The sequence below is a fragment of the Salmo salar genome, chromosome ssa02 (genome assembly GCF_905237065.1).
Source record: "Salmo salar chromosome ssa02, Ssal_v3.1, whole genome shotgun sequence".
NCBI classification, from domain to species: Eukaryota; Metazoa; Chordata; class Actinopteri; order Salmoniformes; family Salmonidae; genus Salmo; species Salmo salar.
Window position 1 is genome coordinate 82,770,118 of NC_059443.1, and position 17,536 is coordinate 82,787,653.

The 17,536-nt window shown below is 43.5% G+C and overlaps 1 protein-coding gene across 1 annotated transcript; it reads left to right on the plus strand.

The window, feature by feature from the left end:
• The first annotated feature begins 1,554 nt into the window (after positions 1-1,554).
• Positions 1,555-8,288, plus strand: LOC106595225 (zinc finger protein 664-like). Its single transcript, XM_014186606.2, has 2 exons — positions 1,555-2,190; positions 6,253-8,288. Exons 1-2 carry the CDS (start codon positions 1,788-1,790, stop codon positions 7,194-7,196), a joined length of 1,347 nt encoding a protein of 448 aa, XP_014042081.1. The 5' UTR covers positions 1,555-1,787; the 3' UTR covers positions 7,197-8,288.
• The last annotated feature ends 9,248 nt before the right edge of the window (positions 8,289-17,536 follow it).

Consider the following 17,536-nt stretch of genomic DNA (forward strand, 5'->3'; position numbering starts at 1 on the left):
CTTTGCCTTGATCCTGACTAGTCTCACATTCCCTGCCGCTGAAAAACATCCCCACAGCATGATGCTGCCACCACCATGCTTCACTGTAGGGATGGTGTCAGGTTTCCTCCAGATGTGACTTTTGGTATTCAGGCCAAAGAGTTCAATCTTGGTTTCATCAGACCAGAGAATCTTGTTTCACCTTTAGGTGTTATTATTTTAAAATTGTACCTTTATTTAACTAGGCAAGTCAGTTAAGAACAAATTCTTATTTACAATGACGACACCGATTTGCAGAATGTTTTATTTTTTATTTAAAAAAAATGTATACACCTTTATTTAACTAGGCAAGTCAGTTAAGAACACATTCTTATTTTCAATGACGGCCTAGGAACAGTGGGTTAACTGCCTTGTTCAGGGGCAGAATGACAGATTTTTATCTTGTCAGCTCTGGGATTCGCTCTTGCAACCTTTCAGTTACTAGTCCAACACTCTAACCACTAGGCTACCTGCCGCCCCATCACTAACATATGTGGATAACGTGTTATAACAGCATCATCACATGGTTATAAACATGACATAATAAATGTCTTAGTCAGCAACAGCTTGGTGAAATCTCTCCAGGCGTTATAACCATCACTAAGATAGATGGATGGAACACAACATGATATCTAACGAGAAGATAAGAGTAAGGCACCTTTTGGCAAACTCCAAGTGGGCTGTCATGTACCTTTTACTGAGGAGTGGCTTCTGTCTGGCCACTCTACTATAAAATGCCTGATTGGTGGAGGGCTGCAGAGATGGTTGTCCTTCTGGAAGGTTTTCCCATCTCCACAGAGGAACTCTGGAGCTTTGTCAGAGTGACCATCAGTTCTTGGTCACCTCCCTGGTGATAAGGAGGGATGTTGAACAAAACAAATGAACACAAAGAAGCCCCAAATTGCTACAACCAAAAACAACAGTGTGTCTGTGTGGAGAGAGTCTCCTCGATGTATGGGAGGAAAGGTGTATTTCTCCCCGGACACACCCGAGCCCAGGTGTGTCCCATTTTGCTGATGACCTTCCCAGCTCCGCCCACCGACATCCTATTAAAGGATAAACAAAGAGAAAGAATTTGGCAGACAGAGTGGGAGGGTCGTCACAAATGAGCACCTGGATAGTGCAACTGCTGCATAGGCAACACAATAATCAGACAGAGACAAGGTGACCAGGGGGGAAATTTGAGTGGGCCGCCTCCTCGCTGGCTACTATGTTGCAATATCAATATTCTCAGAACCACTATGTTGACACAATGCTTCTATATTCTCAGAGCCACTATGTTGATACAATGCTTCAATATTCTCAGAGCCACTATGTTGATACAATGCTTCAATATTCTCAGAGCCACTATGACGCAATGCTTCAATATTCTCAGAGCCACTATGTTGATACAATGCTTCAATGCTTCAATATTCTCAGAACCACTACCACTATGTAATACATATTTTTCCAATCTGCGTTACCCACTCCAGTCAGCAGATGGCGATGTGCGTCTTGCGTGACGTATAATCTAATGGACGGGACGGGAGGCTTCTTCAACAGCGTCAACAGGCTTCTGATTCGACCACCTAGGTATTTTGCTAGCAAAAATAAAAACGAAACATTGAAGCTCTTTAGACCAATTTTGTGTACATTAATCTTAGTATTTTGAACATAATTATGTTTACGTATCTACTGGTTAATTTAAACGTAATGTACATTTTGCAAATGTGTTCAATTGATACTGAGTCTAGCACTTGGCTAATGCTAGCTAGTTAGCTAACATCACCATGAGCTCACTAAGCTACTTCTCCCCTGCTAAAGAAGAGGAGGTCTGCTGGACGGAGAAAGAAGCACTGGGGCTGAACATTGTCGTGAAAGAAGAGCAGGAGGATATTACAGTGAAAAGAGAGGAAGAAGTTTTCACAATAAAACAGGAGGAAGAGGAGGATATCACATTGAAAGAAGAAGAGGATGTTAAGGTGAAAGAAGAGAAGGAACCTTTTGGGCCAGAAGAGGGGATAGAGGCTGTCATAGTGGAAGAGGAGGAGGTAGAAGCTTTCAGAATTAAAAAGGAGGAAGAGGAAGATATCACATTGAAAGAAGAAGAGAATATAGTGAAAGAAGAGGAAGAACCTCTTGTTATCTCAATAAAAGAGGAGGAAGAGGAGACTGAAGATCCTGTTAACACCAGTGAGTACTGTCTTTAAAACAGGGGACACAAACTATGCAGTTGTTGAACTAATGTGTGGTTTTAAAGGGGCATTCTACTGAAGTTCTACACTTGAATATGTTGTTCAGTACTGTATTCATCTATAAAGAGGCAATCTGCGATTGGTACATGCATTGTTTTACTTTTAAATTAATGATATAGCCTAGGCTTTGGTTCTTGGAGAATATAACTCAGAAATGCCTAATGAGCTTAGTTCAACTGTCTCACCCCTTCTAAGGGGTAGACCTACACTATGCACATTTACATTTAGTCATTTAGCAAACGCTCTTATCCAGAGAGACTTACGGTACTGTTACGGACACTTATGTTACTGTCTGTCAACCCTGTTACGAACACTTATGTAATGTCCTAACTATTAAACAGAACATAAAAATAAACGCAACATGCAACAATTTCAAAGCTTTTACTGAGTTATAGTTCATATAAGGAAATAGATTTCACATGAATGGGAATACAGATGCCTTAAAAAAATGGTCGGGGCGAGGATCAGAAAACCAGTAGGTATCTGGTGTGACCATCATTTGCCTCAAGCAGCTCGACGTCTCCTTCGCGTAGAGTTGATCAGGTTGTTGATTGCTGGATATTGGCGGGAACTGGAACACGCTGTCGTACATGTCGATCCAGAGCATTCCAAAAATGTTCAATGGGTGACGTGTCTGGTGAGTAGGCAGGCCATGGAGGAACTGGGACATTTTCAGCTTCCAGGAATTGTGTACAGATCCTTGCGTACATTATAATGCTGAAACATGAGGTGATGGCGGCGGATGAATGGCATGACAACGGGCCTCAGGATCTCGTCATGCTATTTCTGTTCATTCAAATTGCAATCAATAAAATGCATTTGTGTTCGTTGTCCGTAGCTCATGCCTGCTCATACGATAACCCCACCGCCACCATGGGGCACTCTGTTCACAATGTTGACATTAGTAAACCGCTTGCCCACACAAGGCCATACACAATGTCTGCCATCTGCCCAGTACAGTTGAAACCGTGATTCATCCGTGAAGAGCACACTTCTCCAGCGTGCCAGTGGCCATCGAAGGTGAGAATATGCCCACTGAAGTCAGTTATGACGCCGAACTGCAGTCAGGTTAACATCCTGGTGAGGACGATGAGCACACAGATGAGCTTCCCTGAGACGGTTTCTGACAGTTTGTGCAGAAATTCTTGGTTGTGTAAACCCACAATTTCATAAGCTGGTCTCAGACGATCCCGCAGGTGAAGAAGCTGGATGTGGAGGTCCTGGGCTGGCGTGGTACACGTGGTCTGCGATTGTGACAGGCTGACTACACCAATTTTGCAACGCTCACGCACATGACGTGAGCGTTGCAAAATAAATTTAGAAATCTATTTTTTTCAATTATTGCACCCACACTGGTCGCGCACGCCAACGAGCGTCTGCGTTGTCAATGGCTAAAATAGAAGTCAGTTCTATTTGTGATGCAGATTGCGCTGCAAGTCCTGCCTATCCCATCTCCTCATTGGTTTATAGAAGCAGGTACCCACGTGCCATCTCCTCATTGGTTATACCCACATGGGTGACTGAAGACGAATGAAGTCAGTGGCGGTAATGCACCTAATTTATGAAAGTTGCCAATCGCAATATAAAGTCAAGAGAAGAAAAAGCCTAGAAGGATGAGAGATGACTAGAAACGATTCAGTTGACCGTTTTATGTGTGGATTAATTGGTGGAGTAGAGGACCTTGTGCATTTCAGGTAAAATAACAACTCAATGTTTATATCCCAGGACAATTTATCTAGCAACAGCAAGCTAGCTAAATAGGACAAATTAGCTAGCAAGTGCAAGCTAGCTAGCTAAATTGCCATGAATGTTTAAGGCTTTCAACCTGTCCCCAAATGAATATAATTGGTTCAGAGTTTGTTTTGATATTTTAACCTGCGTGTCGTGATTGCATTTGGTGTGGGGGGACAAAATACATTTATGCACGATGGCACATGATGGCGCACTCACGCAGCCGGTTTGGGTTCCGTATGAGGCCGGTTGGATGTACTGACAAATGTATCTAAAATGACGTTGGAGGAGGCTTATGGTAGAGAAATGAACACTTTCTGGCAACACCTCTGGTGGACATTCCTGCAGTCAGCATGCCAATTGCACCCCCCCCCCCTCGAAACTTGAGAAATCTGTGGCAATGTGTTGTGTGACAAAACTGCACATTTTAGAGTGGCCTTTTATTGTCCCCAGCGCAAGCTGAACCTGAGTAATGATCATGCTGTTTAATCAGCTTCTTGATATGCCACACCTGTCAGGTGGATGGATTATCTTGGCAAATGAGAAATACTCACTAACAGGGATGTAAACAAATTTGTGCACAACATTTTGAGAGAATTAAGATTTTTGTGCATATGGATAATTTCTGTTCATGAAACATGGGACCAACACGTTACATGTTGCGTTTATGTTTTTGTTCAGTATACACAGCTAGGTAATGAACATAGCTGGCTATATTATTGATACTACTGTAGCTATAATTTTATTCATACCTGGCTATATTACTGATGCTAGCTATACGCTATAATATTATTCATACCTGGCTATATTGTTGATACTAGCTATACACTATAATATTATTTATACCTGGCTATATTACTGATACTAGCTATACACTATAATATTATTCATACCTGGCTATATTGTTGATACTAGCTATACACTATAATATTATTCATACCTGGCTATATTACTGATACTAGCTATACGCTATAATATTATTTATACCTGGCTATATTGTTGATACTAGCTATACACTATAATATTATACATACCTGGCTATATTGCTGATACTAGCTATACACTATGATATTATTCATACCTGGTCTTATCAAACTAGCTAGCTGGAATTACCTTAAGTCTCTGTGTTAAGCTAGCTAGCTAGCTAATTAATTATCTTTCTTCGTAATTCACATTTCTCCAACCCTCCGCTTAATACAGAAACAAAGATGACACATTTTTTGTTGTTTAATGTGATGACATGCACTGCTCTTTTATTGAGGAACCTTGTCTGGATTAAACCTCATAAGAATACTGTAGTAACCTGGAATATTTATGTTAAGTATTATGTTTTCCAATAGATGGCAGTATGGACAATACGGGGTTTGCTTTCCCGCAATTCGTAGCCGTTTTCTATGTCTGCCATATAACCGTGCTTGAGAAAACCTTTGGTAGTTTACGACCGGGGGGAATTCTGGGAATGTTATTCAAAGTTACAATTAAATACTAAACGTACTTACGTGTCCGGTGTCATCAATCTAAGAAGCATCCTAATATACTACATATCTGGCGACGAGGATGGGATCAACTGATGCTGCCCAATCAGAGAACTTGAATCCTCTGATAAGTCTGTCAATTTCCACATCCATTGTAAGCTTCATGGAATATGGAAGTGATCTTGCCCTATAGAATCTGGGAGTAGCATCTGCAGCAACATGAATGGTAGCTTGGACCCCTTTTTAATGTCCCTAGCTGTTCTTTGAAAAAAACACTCATGCTTTGAAAGCACCTGCTGCAATGTCAATGTCTCTGTTGGTGACCTGTTTGATTTTAATCCCAGTTCAATTTTATTTCCTTCAACCACCCTCTCCATAGTAAGCTGGGGCCAGTACCTTCCACTACTAAGAGAGGCAGACTTTTTTTCTTTTGTCCTCGATTTCCCACTTGAACTTCAGCAACTGCGAACACAGTGATCTTCTCCCCTGTGTATGTTTTTGAGTTTAAATAGGGGTGTCTCTCAGTTTAGGCACTTCACTTCAAACGGTTCCTTATGTCCATTTAGTCCCATTTCTACAATGAAAGGCTTCACCTTTTTCATATTCGCCCCCCTGTACACTGTACATTGAGAACGCTTGCTCTCCGTCTGCGCACTCACTTTAACTTTCTTTTAATTGAATACTAAATGTACTTACTTGTTCGGTGTCATCAATCTAAGAAGCATCCTAAGATACTACAAATACATTTTTATCATGTGGGGGTTTCATTCAGGTCTCTGTTTTCTCTTTGGCAGGAGAGAGACCAGACTCTCATTCTGATAGCGGGAAGAGGCCTTCAGGGGAACCAGAGCCAGCGACGCCCAAACCAGTGAGACGACACCACTGCTCCCACTGTGGAAAGAGTTTTGCCCGGTTAGGGAACCTGAGCATGCATGAGAGAATACACACAAGAAAGAAGCCACAGTCTGGAGAAAAGCCTCATCAATGTTCTGAATGTGGAAATACTTTTAGTCGGTTAGGAAACCTGAAAAGGCATGAGAAGACACACAAAAGTGAGAACCCATACCACTGTGCACAGTATGAAAATTGTTTTTTCTCATCATGGGGCTTAAAAAAGCATGAGGAAACACACTCTGTAGAGAGGCCTTTCCAATGCTCCCAGTGTGAAAAGAATTTTACCCAATTAGCGCAGCTGAAAATCCATGAGAGAATACATTCTGGAGTGAAGGCTTACCACTGTTCCCAGTGTGGAAAGAGTTTTATCCAGTTAGGGAACCTGAAATTACACGAGAGAATACATTCTGGAGTGAAGCCTTACCACTGTTCCCAGTGTGGAAAGAGTTTTACCCAGTCAGGGAACCTGAAAATGCACGAGGCAACACACACCGGAGATAAACCTTACCACTGTTCCCAGTGTGAAAGGAGTTTTTTCTCATCAGGGGCCCTGAAAAAGCATGAAAAAACACACTCTGTAGAGAGGCCTTTCCACTGCTCTCATTGTGGAAAGAGTTTTACCGAGTTATGGAAGCTGAATATCCACGAGAGAATACACTCTGTAGAGAGGCCTTTCCAATGCTTCCAGTGTGAAAATAAGTGTTTTTCATTAAATTCCCTGAAACAACATGAGAGAATACATTCTGGAGTGAAGCCTTACCACTGTTCCCAGTGTGGAAAGAGTTTTACCCAGTTAGAGAACCCGAAAATGCATGAGACAATACACACCGGAGAGAAACCTTAAGACTGTTCTCAGTGTGAAAAGAGTTTTAACTTGTCAGGTGAACTGGAAACGCATTAGAGAATACATACAGGAAATAAATCACACACCATAATGCTGTAAGTATGGACAGAGGTTTACCCTATTAGCAAGCTTTGTTAAAAATATAAATACAATCTTAACTGTGTGTGTGTTTGCATTTGCGTTTCTGTGTATGTGTAGGAGAGTTAAAATTGTTATTTCATCAAATGTCAAGTTATTCCTATTTAGAACCATAGAACAGAACACCCAGGTCAAGGGTTAGTGGCCCACAAACAGGAATATTCCCAGTTCAGACAGAAGGTGGAACCAGATTGCTATGATCACCAGGAACTTTACTTCTGGTTTATTTGTTTTTGTTGATCTTCTAGTACTGCCTGATGATGTTTAAGAGGCAGCCTCACCCATTGCTGATGGGTGTATAAAATCAAGCACACAGCCATCAAGCACACAGCCATCTCCATAGACAAACATTGGCAGTAGAATGGCCTTACTGAAGAGCTCATTGACTTTCAACGTGGCATCGTCATAAGATGCCACCTTTCCATCAAGTCAGTTCGTCAAATTTCTGCCCTGCTAGAGTTGCCCCGGTCAACTGTAAGTGCTGTTATTGTGAAGTGGAAACGTATAGGCGCAACTACGGCTCAGCTGCTAAGTGGTAGGCCACACAAACTCACAGAATGGGACCGCCGAGTGCTGAAGTGTGTAAAAATCGTTTGTCCTTGGTTGCAACACTCACTACTGAGTTCCAAACTGCCTCTGGAGGCAACGTCAGCACAAGAACTGTTCGTCGTGAGCTTCATGAAATGGGTTTCCATGGCCGAGCAGCCACACAAGCCAAAGATCACCATCCGCAATGCCAAGCTTTGGCTGTAATGACGTAAAGCTCACCGCCTTTGAACTTTGGAGCAGTGGAAACGCGTTCTCTGGAGTGATGAATCGCGCTTCCTTACTAATGAATCTGGCAGGCTGATGGAAAAATCTGGGTTTGACGGATGCCAGGAGAACGCTACCTGTCTGAATGCATAGTGCCAACTGTACATTTTGGTGGAGGAGGAATAATGGTCTGGGGCTGTTTTTCATGGTTTGGGCTAGGCCCCTTAGTTCCAGTGAAGGGAAATCTTAACGCTACAGCGTACAATGACATTCTAGACGATTCTGTACTTCCAACTTTGTAGCCACAATTTGGGAAAGGCCCTTTCCTGTTTCAGCATGACAATGGCCCTGTGCAGAAAGCAAGGTCCATACAGAAATGGTTTGTCCAGATTGGTGTGTGGAAGAACTTGACTGGCCTGCACAGACCCCTGACCTCAACCCCATCGAACAAATTTGGGATGGATTGGAACGCTGACTGCGAGCCAGGCCTAATTACCCAACATCAGTGCCCGACCTTATGAATGCTCTTGTGGCTGAATGGAAGCAAGTCCCCGCAGCAATGTTCCAACATCTGGTGTAAAGCCTTCCCAGAAGAGTGGAGGCTGTTATAGCAGCAAATGCGGGACCAACTCCATATTAATGCCCGTGATTTTGGAATGAGATGTTCGACGAGCAGGTGTCCACATACTTTTGGTCATGTAGTGTATGTGTTGCAAATCACTCCTGTTATAAGTCCATAAAGTTAGTAATTAAAGCATCCCAAGGTTAATGCTATGGGCATTGTAATACACGTTTGTGAGACTAGAACAATGTAACTTTCAGAGTTTAACAAAGTGCAAAAATGTATTGCTAGCCTAGCTTGCTGTTTTTAGCCTAGCTTGACTTTCATGTTGCTGATGGCTAGCTGGGCTGGTATGCTAGCGTTGCATTATGGGAGATGTACACTGCTCAAAAAAATAAAGGGAACACTAAAATAACACATCCTAGATCTGAATGAATGAAATAATCTTATGAAATACTTTTTTCTTTACATAGTTGAATGTGCTGACAACAAAATCACACAAAAAGAATCAATGGAAATCCAATTTATCAACCCATGGAGGACTGGATTTGGAGTCACACTCAAAATTAAAGTGGAAAACCACACTACAGGCTGATCCAACTTTGATGTAATGTCCTTAAAACAAGTCAAAATGAGGCTCAGTAGTGTGTGTGGCCTCCACGTGCCTGTATGACCTCCCTACAACGCCTGGGCATGCTCCTGATGAGGTGGCGGATGGTCTCCTGAGGGATCTCCTCCCAGACCTGGAAAAAAGCATCCGCCAACTCCTGGACAGTCTGTGGTGCAATGTGGCGTTGGTGGATGGAGCGAGACATGATGTCCCAGATGTGCTCAATTGGATTCAGGTCTGGGGAACGGGCGGGCCAGTCCATAGCATCAATGCCTTCCTCTTGCAGGAACTGCTGACACACTCCAGCCACATGAGGTCTAGCATGGTCTTGCATTAGGAGGAACCCAGGGCCAACCGCACCAGCATATGGTCTCACAAGGGGTCTGAGGATCTCATCTCGGTACCTAATGGCAGTCAGGCTACCTCTTGCGAGCACATGGAGGGCTGTGCGGCCCCCCAAAGAAATGCCACCCCACCCCACACCATGACTGACCCACCGCCAAACCGGTCATGCTGGAGGATGTTGCAGGCAGCAGAACGTTCTCCACGGCGTCTCCAGACTCTGTCACGTCTGTCACATGTGCTCAGTGTGAACCTGCTTTCATCTGTGAAGAGCACAGGGCGCCAGTGGCGAATTTGCCAATCTTGGTGTTCTCTGGCAAATGCCAAACGTCCTGCACGGTGTTGGGCTGTAAGCACAACCCCCACCAGTGGACGTCGGGCCCTCATACCACCCTCATGGAGTCTGTTTCTGACCGTTTGAGCAGACACATGCACATTTGTGGCCTGCTGGAGGTGATTTTGCAGGGCTCTGGCAGTGCTCCTCCTGCTCCTCCTTGCACAAAGGCGGAGGTAGCGGTCCTGCTGCTGGGTTGTTGCCCTCCTACGGCCTCCTCCACGTCTCCTGATGTACTGGCCTGTCTCCTGGTAGCGCCTCCATGCTCTGGACACTACGCTGACAGACACAGCAAACCTTCTTGCCACAGCTCGCATTGATGTGCCATCCTGGATGAGCTGCACTAACTGAGCCACTTGTGTGGGTTGTAGACTCCGTCTCATGCTACCACTAGAGTGAAAGCACCGCCAGCATTCAAAAGTGACCAAAACATCAGCCAGGAAGCATAGGAACTGAGAAGTGGTCTGTGGTCACCACCTGCAGAACCACTCCTTTATTGGGGGTGTCTTGCTAATTGCCTATCATTTCCACCTGTTGTCTATTCCATTTGCACAACAGCATGTGAAATTTATTGTCAATCTGTGTTGCTTCCTAAGTGGACAGTTTGATTTCACAGAAGTGTGATTGACTTGGAGTTACATTGTGTTGTTTAAGTGTTCCCTTTATTTTTTTGAGCAGTGTAGTTTTAGCTCTCGTAGGTCTGAATGGGTAAATGTAATTTCATGTTGTAGCTTGGTTGTATTAGAGTTTCTGTACGTGAGTTGTTGTATTTTAATACTGTCAACACTGAAAGCACCTAGCAATGTTTTGGAGATGAGAGACAGGATGTGTGTTTTACCTTTCTTCATGCTCCTCTATAGAACAACTTGTCAGATGGTGCATTGCAGTCTCTTCATATATCATCATTGGATACTGATACATTATGGGAGATGTAGTTTTGCAGATCTACAGTAAATAAACCCCTAAAAGACAGCAGTGGAGTCGTTCTTCGTTTCTGGTTGATTCTTCTGTGGTGCATATAAAGACAGCAACAGATTGGTACCGTGACCCGGATCAGCTGCAGCGGATCGCACAGGGACCCCTCCTACGCAGAACCTGATGGACATCACACGTTTAGAACATTTGAGGGCAAGGTGAACTTTGGGGGCGCGGGGGGGTCAGTTGGCCAGTATGGTGGAACATAGTGCTAAAGCCCCTCCTGTTAGAACCTTTAGTCACAAATGTGATAAAAGATAATGAATATGTTTTAACTGTGTTAGTCACTAGTGGACATTCATTATATACATCTACATGATGTATTGTTAGACCACATAGGAGCAGTATGGACCTAGTCTGTTCATTATATACAGAACCAGTCAAAAGTTTGGACACACCTACTCATTCAAGTTTATTTTTTATTTTTACTATGTTCTACATTGTAGAATAATAGTGAAGACATCAAAACTATGAAATAACACATATGGAGTCATGTAATAACCAAAAAGGTGGTAAACAAATCAAAATATATTTTAGATTCTTCAAAGTAGCCACCCTTTTGCCTTGATGACAGCTTTGCACACTCTTGGCAATGAATGATATTCTTTACATCAAATGAAACGTATTAATTTGTCAGGATGCTGAACTAAAACTGAGTCTCTTCATAGTTTAAATAACAACAACAGTAACTTCTGAGCATTCATTTCAAACAAAAATTAAAGTCCCAACATTCAACTTTTCTTCAATTGTCCATTTTATTGTCAATGTTCCTTTTTTTTAAACCGCTATCTGATGGGTCTCTTCACAGGTCATTCATACCAGGTGGTAACTTTTGGTGATTCTGTAGATCTAGTTTTTTGGGGTTTGGTTGGAGGATAACCAGTATGGTTCGCTTCAAAAGTCTGTCTCTGCAGACGGCCCACTAGAACATCAGATTCTCCTTGTAGGGTTTCCATTGTGTCGGTCCTCAGGAGTAGCTTGGAGGTGTCTCTGGGTTTCTCCTGAACTCGCCACGCTCAGTATCTACAATGTATGATCTGGGCTGTTCAGCTTGACCTTTCACTGTTGCCGTAGTTGTGCAGCCTTTGTCTTGGTCGAGCTTCACGTGCACGGAGTCACCTGGCTGTAATGGTGGCAGGTGGTCTGGCTCCGTGACACCTGTGGTAGTAGGTCCTATAGGATGCTTTTGCCTCAGAGTCTTGCTTGGCAATCTTCTTCAAGTCTGGCCACCTAGGTTCGAGGTTTTTCGCAAAGGTTGGAAGCTTTGTCTGTAACTGATGCCCCATGAGTAGCTGTGCTGGGCTACAATCGGTGTCGCTCTGTAGGTAAGAAGAGCGAGAAAGGAATCTTCTTGCTTTAAAATGTTCTTAGCCGTCTGGACAGCTCTCTCAGCTTCTCCATTAGCTTGTGGGAAGTGAGGGCTGGAGGTCATGTGGTCAATGCCATACTCTTCCTTGAAGGACTGTAATTCGGAAGATGTGAACTGCCCTTGTGTTATCGGACACCGAGACCTCAGCTATTTACGAAATGCGAAAAGCATGCTCTTCATGTTCCAATCACTCCCTCTAGGAGCTGCCGGATTCCCAAGCTGCAGAAGGACACGTGTCTGCTCTCCCGGCCACACCATCGTCAACCTGCTTCATCTGGCATGTGTACCACTTTTATGAATCTTGAGAAGTAACCGACGACAACCAGGTACTGCTGTCTGTCAACCTCACATAGGTCGGCTGCGACACTTTGACCAAGATCTCTGTCTGGCAACTTGGTGGTCATCAATGGTTGTTTGCATTGTGTTGGCTTGGTAGTCTGACACTGCTTGCACTGACTCACTTTGTCCTCTATGTGCTGAGTCCCGGCCACCACACTGAGTATTGAGCACCTTCTCTGCACTTTGAGGTCCCTTGGTAACCCTCGTGGATCTTGCTGAGAAGCTCGCTGGAATCACAATTCTCTCTCCGTGAGCAGTAGTCCATCTGATTCACTTAGGAGCCCTTACTCACTAAAGTAGGTCTTGACTGTCTCGGGCATTGTTTTGATGTGTTTTGGCCATCCGTGCCTTGTGTACTTCTTCAGTGCTGTCTGTATTTCCTTATCTTCACCGCTTGCGTGTGCACTCTGGTGAAGCGGATGTGATGAAACTGGTCTGTGCTCGTTCACTGCGTCAACGAAGGCTGCAACTTCTTCCAGGTCTGAGCTCTTTAGGCAGACTGACGGTTGTCTTGAGAGTGTGTCGGCAATGAGCAGTGTTTTGCCTGGGGTATATTCAGCTTTGGGGCTGAACCTCATCACTCTAATAAGCAATCACTGGCAGCGCACAGGGACCCCATCCAGGTTTTTGTAGTTAAACAATGGCACCAAACGGTTTGTGGTCCGTTAGCAGTTTTAAAGACTCCAGGCAGCACAGGTAACGTGAGAACTTACCACAAGCCCAAACAGACGCCAAGCACACCTTCTCTATCTAGGCATACCTTCTCTCAGCAGAAGAGAGGGTGCGTGAGCAGAAGGCCACAGGCAGCATTTTCCTTTCATGCTCTTGTAACAGTACTCTTCCAATGTCATAACTGCTGGCATCAGCACTCACTACTGTGGGTCTCGAAACATCTTAGCATCCTAGTATTGGTGATGACTAAGGTTGCAAAATTACAATAAATTCCCTGCTTTTCCCAAAGTCCCGGTTGGAGATTTCCCAGAATAAGCAGGAAATACGGAATTCTCCAACCAGGATTTCTGGAAAACCAGGGAATTTTGGGGGAAGGTCCTGGAATTTTGCAGCCCTAGTGCTGACACTAGCATGCTCTTTTACTGTTCTAAAGGTCTTGGCTTCTTCCCCAGGACAAGACGATGTCTTGCTTCAGAAGTTTGTTGAGTGGCTGCAGCTCAGTGGAACTGTTTTTGGTAAGTATCTGCATGGGTAGTTAACCATGCCTTGTATCCGTTTTCAGCTCTGTAACGTTCTGTGGTTTTACCAGTTCTTGCATTGCCCTTACTGTCTCTGGGTCAGGGCTGACAAACAAACCTTGCTGATCCAGTACCCGACGAAGGTGAGCTCACTTTGGTTTTAGACGGCATTTCTCCTTGTTCAACTTCAGTCCTGAAGCTTTTATCACTCTGAAGGCTTCTACTAGCCTATGGGTTGTGCTCCTCCTTTTGAGCGTCCATAAACTAAAATGTAGCATTTCACTCCGTCCAGGCCACCCAACAGCTCCCGTTATCTTCTTTTGGAATATTGCAGGTGCACCGATTTACTCCAAAAGAGAAGTATGTGAAAGCAGTATCTCCTTAAAATAGTTTTATGAAGGTTTTTAGCTTGTTGCTAGTTTCATCCAGGGGGAAGCCAGAACCCACAGAACCCAGCCAGTAAACACTTTGGCTCCTGTCAGCTCTTGAATGATGTCATCCAACATTAGCAGTACGTATTTCCTCACACCACGGCCTCATTTAGCAGATGTAAGCCCACACCGATGCGGATGTAGCCATTTTTATTGACAAGCGGCACCATTTGGAGCACACAACACAAAGGAATCTTGTTGCTTTAAAATGTTCTTAGCTGTCTGTCTGCCCGTCTGGTTTTCAACCTTCCCAAGTTCTCTCACGTCACCCCGCTCCTCCGCTCTCTCCACTGGCTTCCAGTTGAAGCTCGCATCCGCTACAAGACCATGGTGATTGCCTACGGAGCTGTGAAGGGAACGGCACCTCCATACCTTCAGGCTCTGATCAGGCCCTACACCCAAACAAGGGCACTGCGTTCATCCACCTCTGGCCTGCTGGCCCCCCTACCTCTGAGGAAGCACAGTTCCCGCTCAGCCCAGTCAAAACTGTTCGCTGCTCTGGCACCCCAATGGTGGAACAAGCTCCCTCACGACGCCAGGACAGCGGAGTCAATCACCACCTTCCGGAGACACCTGAAACCCCACCTCTTTAAGGAATACCTAGGATAGGATAAAGTAATCCTTCTAACCCCCCCCCTTTAAAAGATTTAGATGCACTATTGTAAAGTGGTTGTTCCACTGGATATCATAAGGTGAATGCACCAATTTCTAAGTCGCTCTGGATAAGAGCGTCTGCTAAATGACTTAAATGTAAATGTAAATGTAATGTCTGGACAGCTGTCACTTCTTGCTTCACATTTGTATGCAAACAGAAGCAAAATGCCCCATTTCTTTTGTATTTCCAACATTCATCATTTTTAGCTAGACCGTATTTCTTCTGGCTGTGCTCTTCACTACATCTCTTCTAATCATCCTTGCCCTGTGCCTGTTTTTGTTTGAATGTCCCTTCCTTAAAACCTCTTGCCTTTTTCCCTGTGAGAAAACTTCACCTCTTTCACTTGCTTGTCACATGACTGCTCTGTGTTCAGACTCTAAATTAGCTGGTGGTTACATACCATTTCAATTGCTCTGGTCAGTGTTAGATTCAATATTTTCTTACTGATTTATCTCTGTGCTATGACAATTTTGTCACGGATGTATTCTTCCTTAGTTCCCTCAAAATATGTGCTTAGACAGTTCGTAGAGTCCCCTTATAAAAGCTTCAATGGACTCCCCGTATTGTTGGTTCATCATCCTCGTCCCGAAATCCGATATTTTTTTTGCCTGCCCATGACGTATATGAACGAGCTGATCTGCACGTCACTGTCCTCTTGTGTTAGCTTAGTTGCTAATGATGGCATGAAACGCTGTTTCCACTCAGACCATTCACTCGACTTTTAGAATAGAAACCCCTCTGGTGGGGGGAACTTTGTCATCGTTAACTCTCGTCAGTATTTTCCCCACCTAACGAAGCTCAGTATTCACTTTCTTGTAAATGATTTCTCCCTTTTTCTGCCGGTTTGACTTCTGACACAATGACATGAAAGCACAAGGGAGACAGTCATGTCATGTTCAAGTTGTTTACATTACGTAACATTTCAAGTACCGCCCACAGCGGGTTACATCCAATGAAGTAATTAAGAATGAGACGCTTTACATGGCTAAAAGAAAAGGAATATAACTTATATACTGTTTGCAGGAAACTCATTCTACATCCTGAGATGAAGTTGTGTGGAAAAAGGAATGGGATGGGGAAATAATTTTCTGTCATGGACAAAGAAGTTCAAAAGGTGTGATATTAGTGAACAAAAATGTCAATCTGAATATGCAAATAGTCAGGAATGATTCGCAAGGAAGGTGGATCTTTTTGAATATGAAAGTGGACGAAAAAGAGATTTGGCTCATTAATCTATGGTCCAAATAAGGATGATCCATACTTCTTCGAAAACATTTATACCAATTTATTGAATTTACACGCAACAAATTATCATATCATTATGGTAGGAGACTATAACACAGCTAACAGACTATAACACAGCTACTTATTTTAGGCAGATGTTCTCTTTACTATCCCATCCTCTCCCACAGAATGAAGATTAGAAAGATGTTTGAAAAGGGTATTTTGTTCTTAAATTATATTGTAAATTGGAATGGTACAGTTATGTCCTTCATGGAGTTATCATAATTGTACGGGAAGGTATTTTCAGTCCAAGAGTACAACCAATTGATTAGAGCATTACCCCCAAAATGGAGGAGGCAGGTGGCAGCTGGAGGAGGTAGGGAACTGGTATGTCTGCCCAATATAAAGGCTCAAAACTGGCGGAGGAATAAAAATAGCATAAATAGGAAAGTGTACCAGTTTCATTTAAGGACCAGGATGATGACAACTGTTCCATACAGATTGTAAAATAGTTGGGAAGAGATTTTTGATGTACCGATTCCATGGGCTGATATATAAAACAACGCAAGATTCAAGACTTCATGCTTTTCAGCTAAAATTATTATATGGCAAGAATTCTAACAACAAAATTTGGAATATTTGGGGCATAAAATCATCGAAGCTCTGCAGATTTTGTTGTGAGGATACAGAATCAATAGACCATTTATTTTTGGCATTGCCCTCTGGTAGCCTGTTTCTGGTCTCAAGTTAAGGAATAGCTGAAAATGCATAGCATTGATCTAAAATCGACCCTAGAAATAGTACTGTTAGGAGATCTGGAGAGACTGGGTCAGTCAAATACTAATATAATAATACTCTTAGTAAAAGTATTTATCTTCAACTCGCAATCTGTGGATTCTATTCGATTAGATAGATTGAAATTGTACGTTAAACATCACAGCATAGTTGAAAGATATATGTTGCGTAGAAATCCGAAAAGGGTGGCCAGCAGAGATGGTTGGGATGGGCTGAGGGAGTTGCTGTGCGGGAGATCGAACGATGGTCAAAGATAAAAGTAAAAAATAAAGTCAAAATAAAACAGGGGCAGTTTTTACAGCTAATGCCAGTTTGCCTGAGGCTGATACCGTGCAGGTGTTGGTACACATGCATATACACACACTCTCATTTAAATAAACACATACAAGAACACACACATACATGTAATAGTGCCAGACATGCACACAGTTGGCATTGCTGTTATGGTTGTTGGTGCATTGGGGCGGGGGGGTTCTTGGGGGGTGGGGAATGGAATTAATAGTATTTTTGACATGTATTTTTCTTCTTGGGGGGGCTGTGGGAGGGGTCTCGAATGGTTGAGGGACAGCTATTGGGGAACTGTGGGGGGGATCTTGGAGGGTTCGGCTTCACGTTTCTTGCCT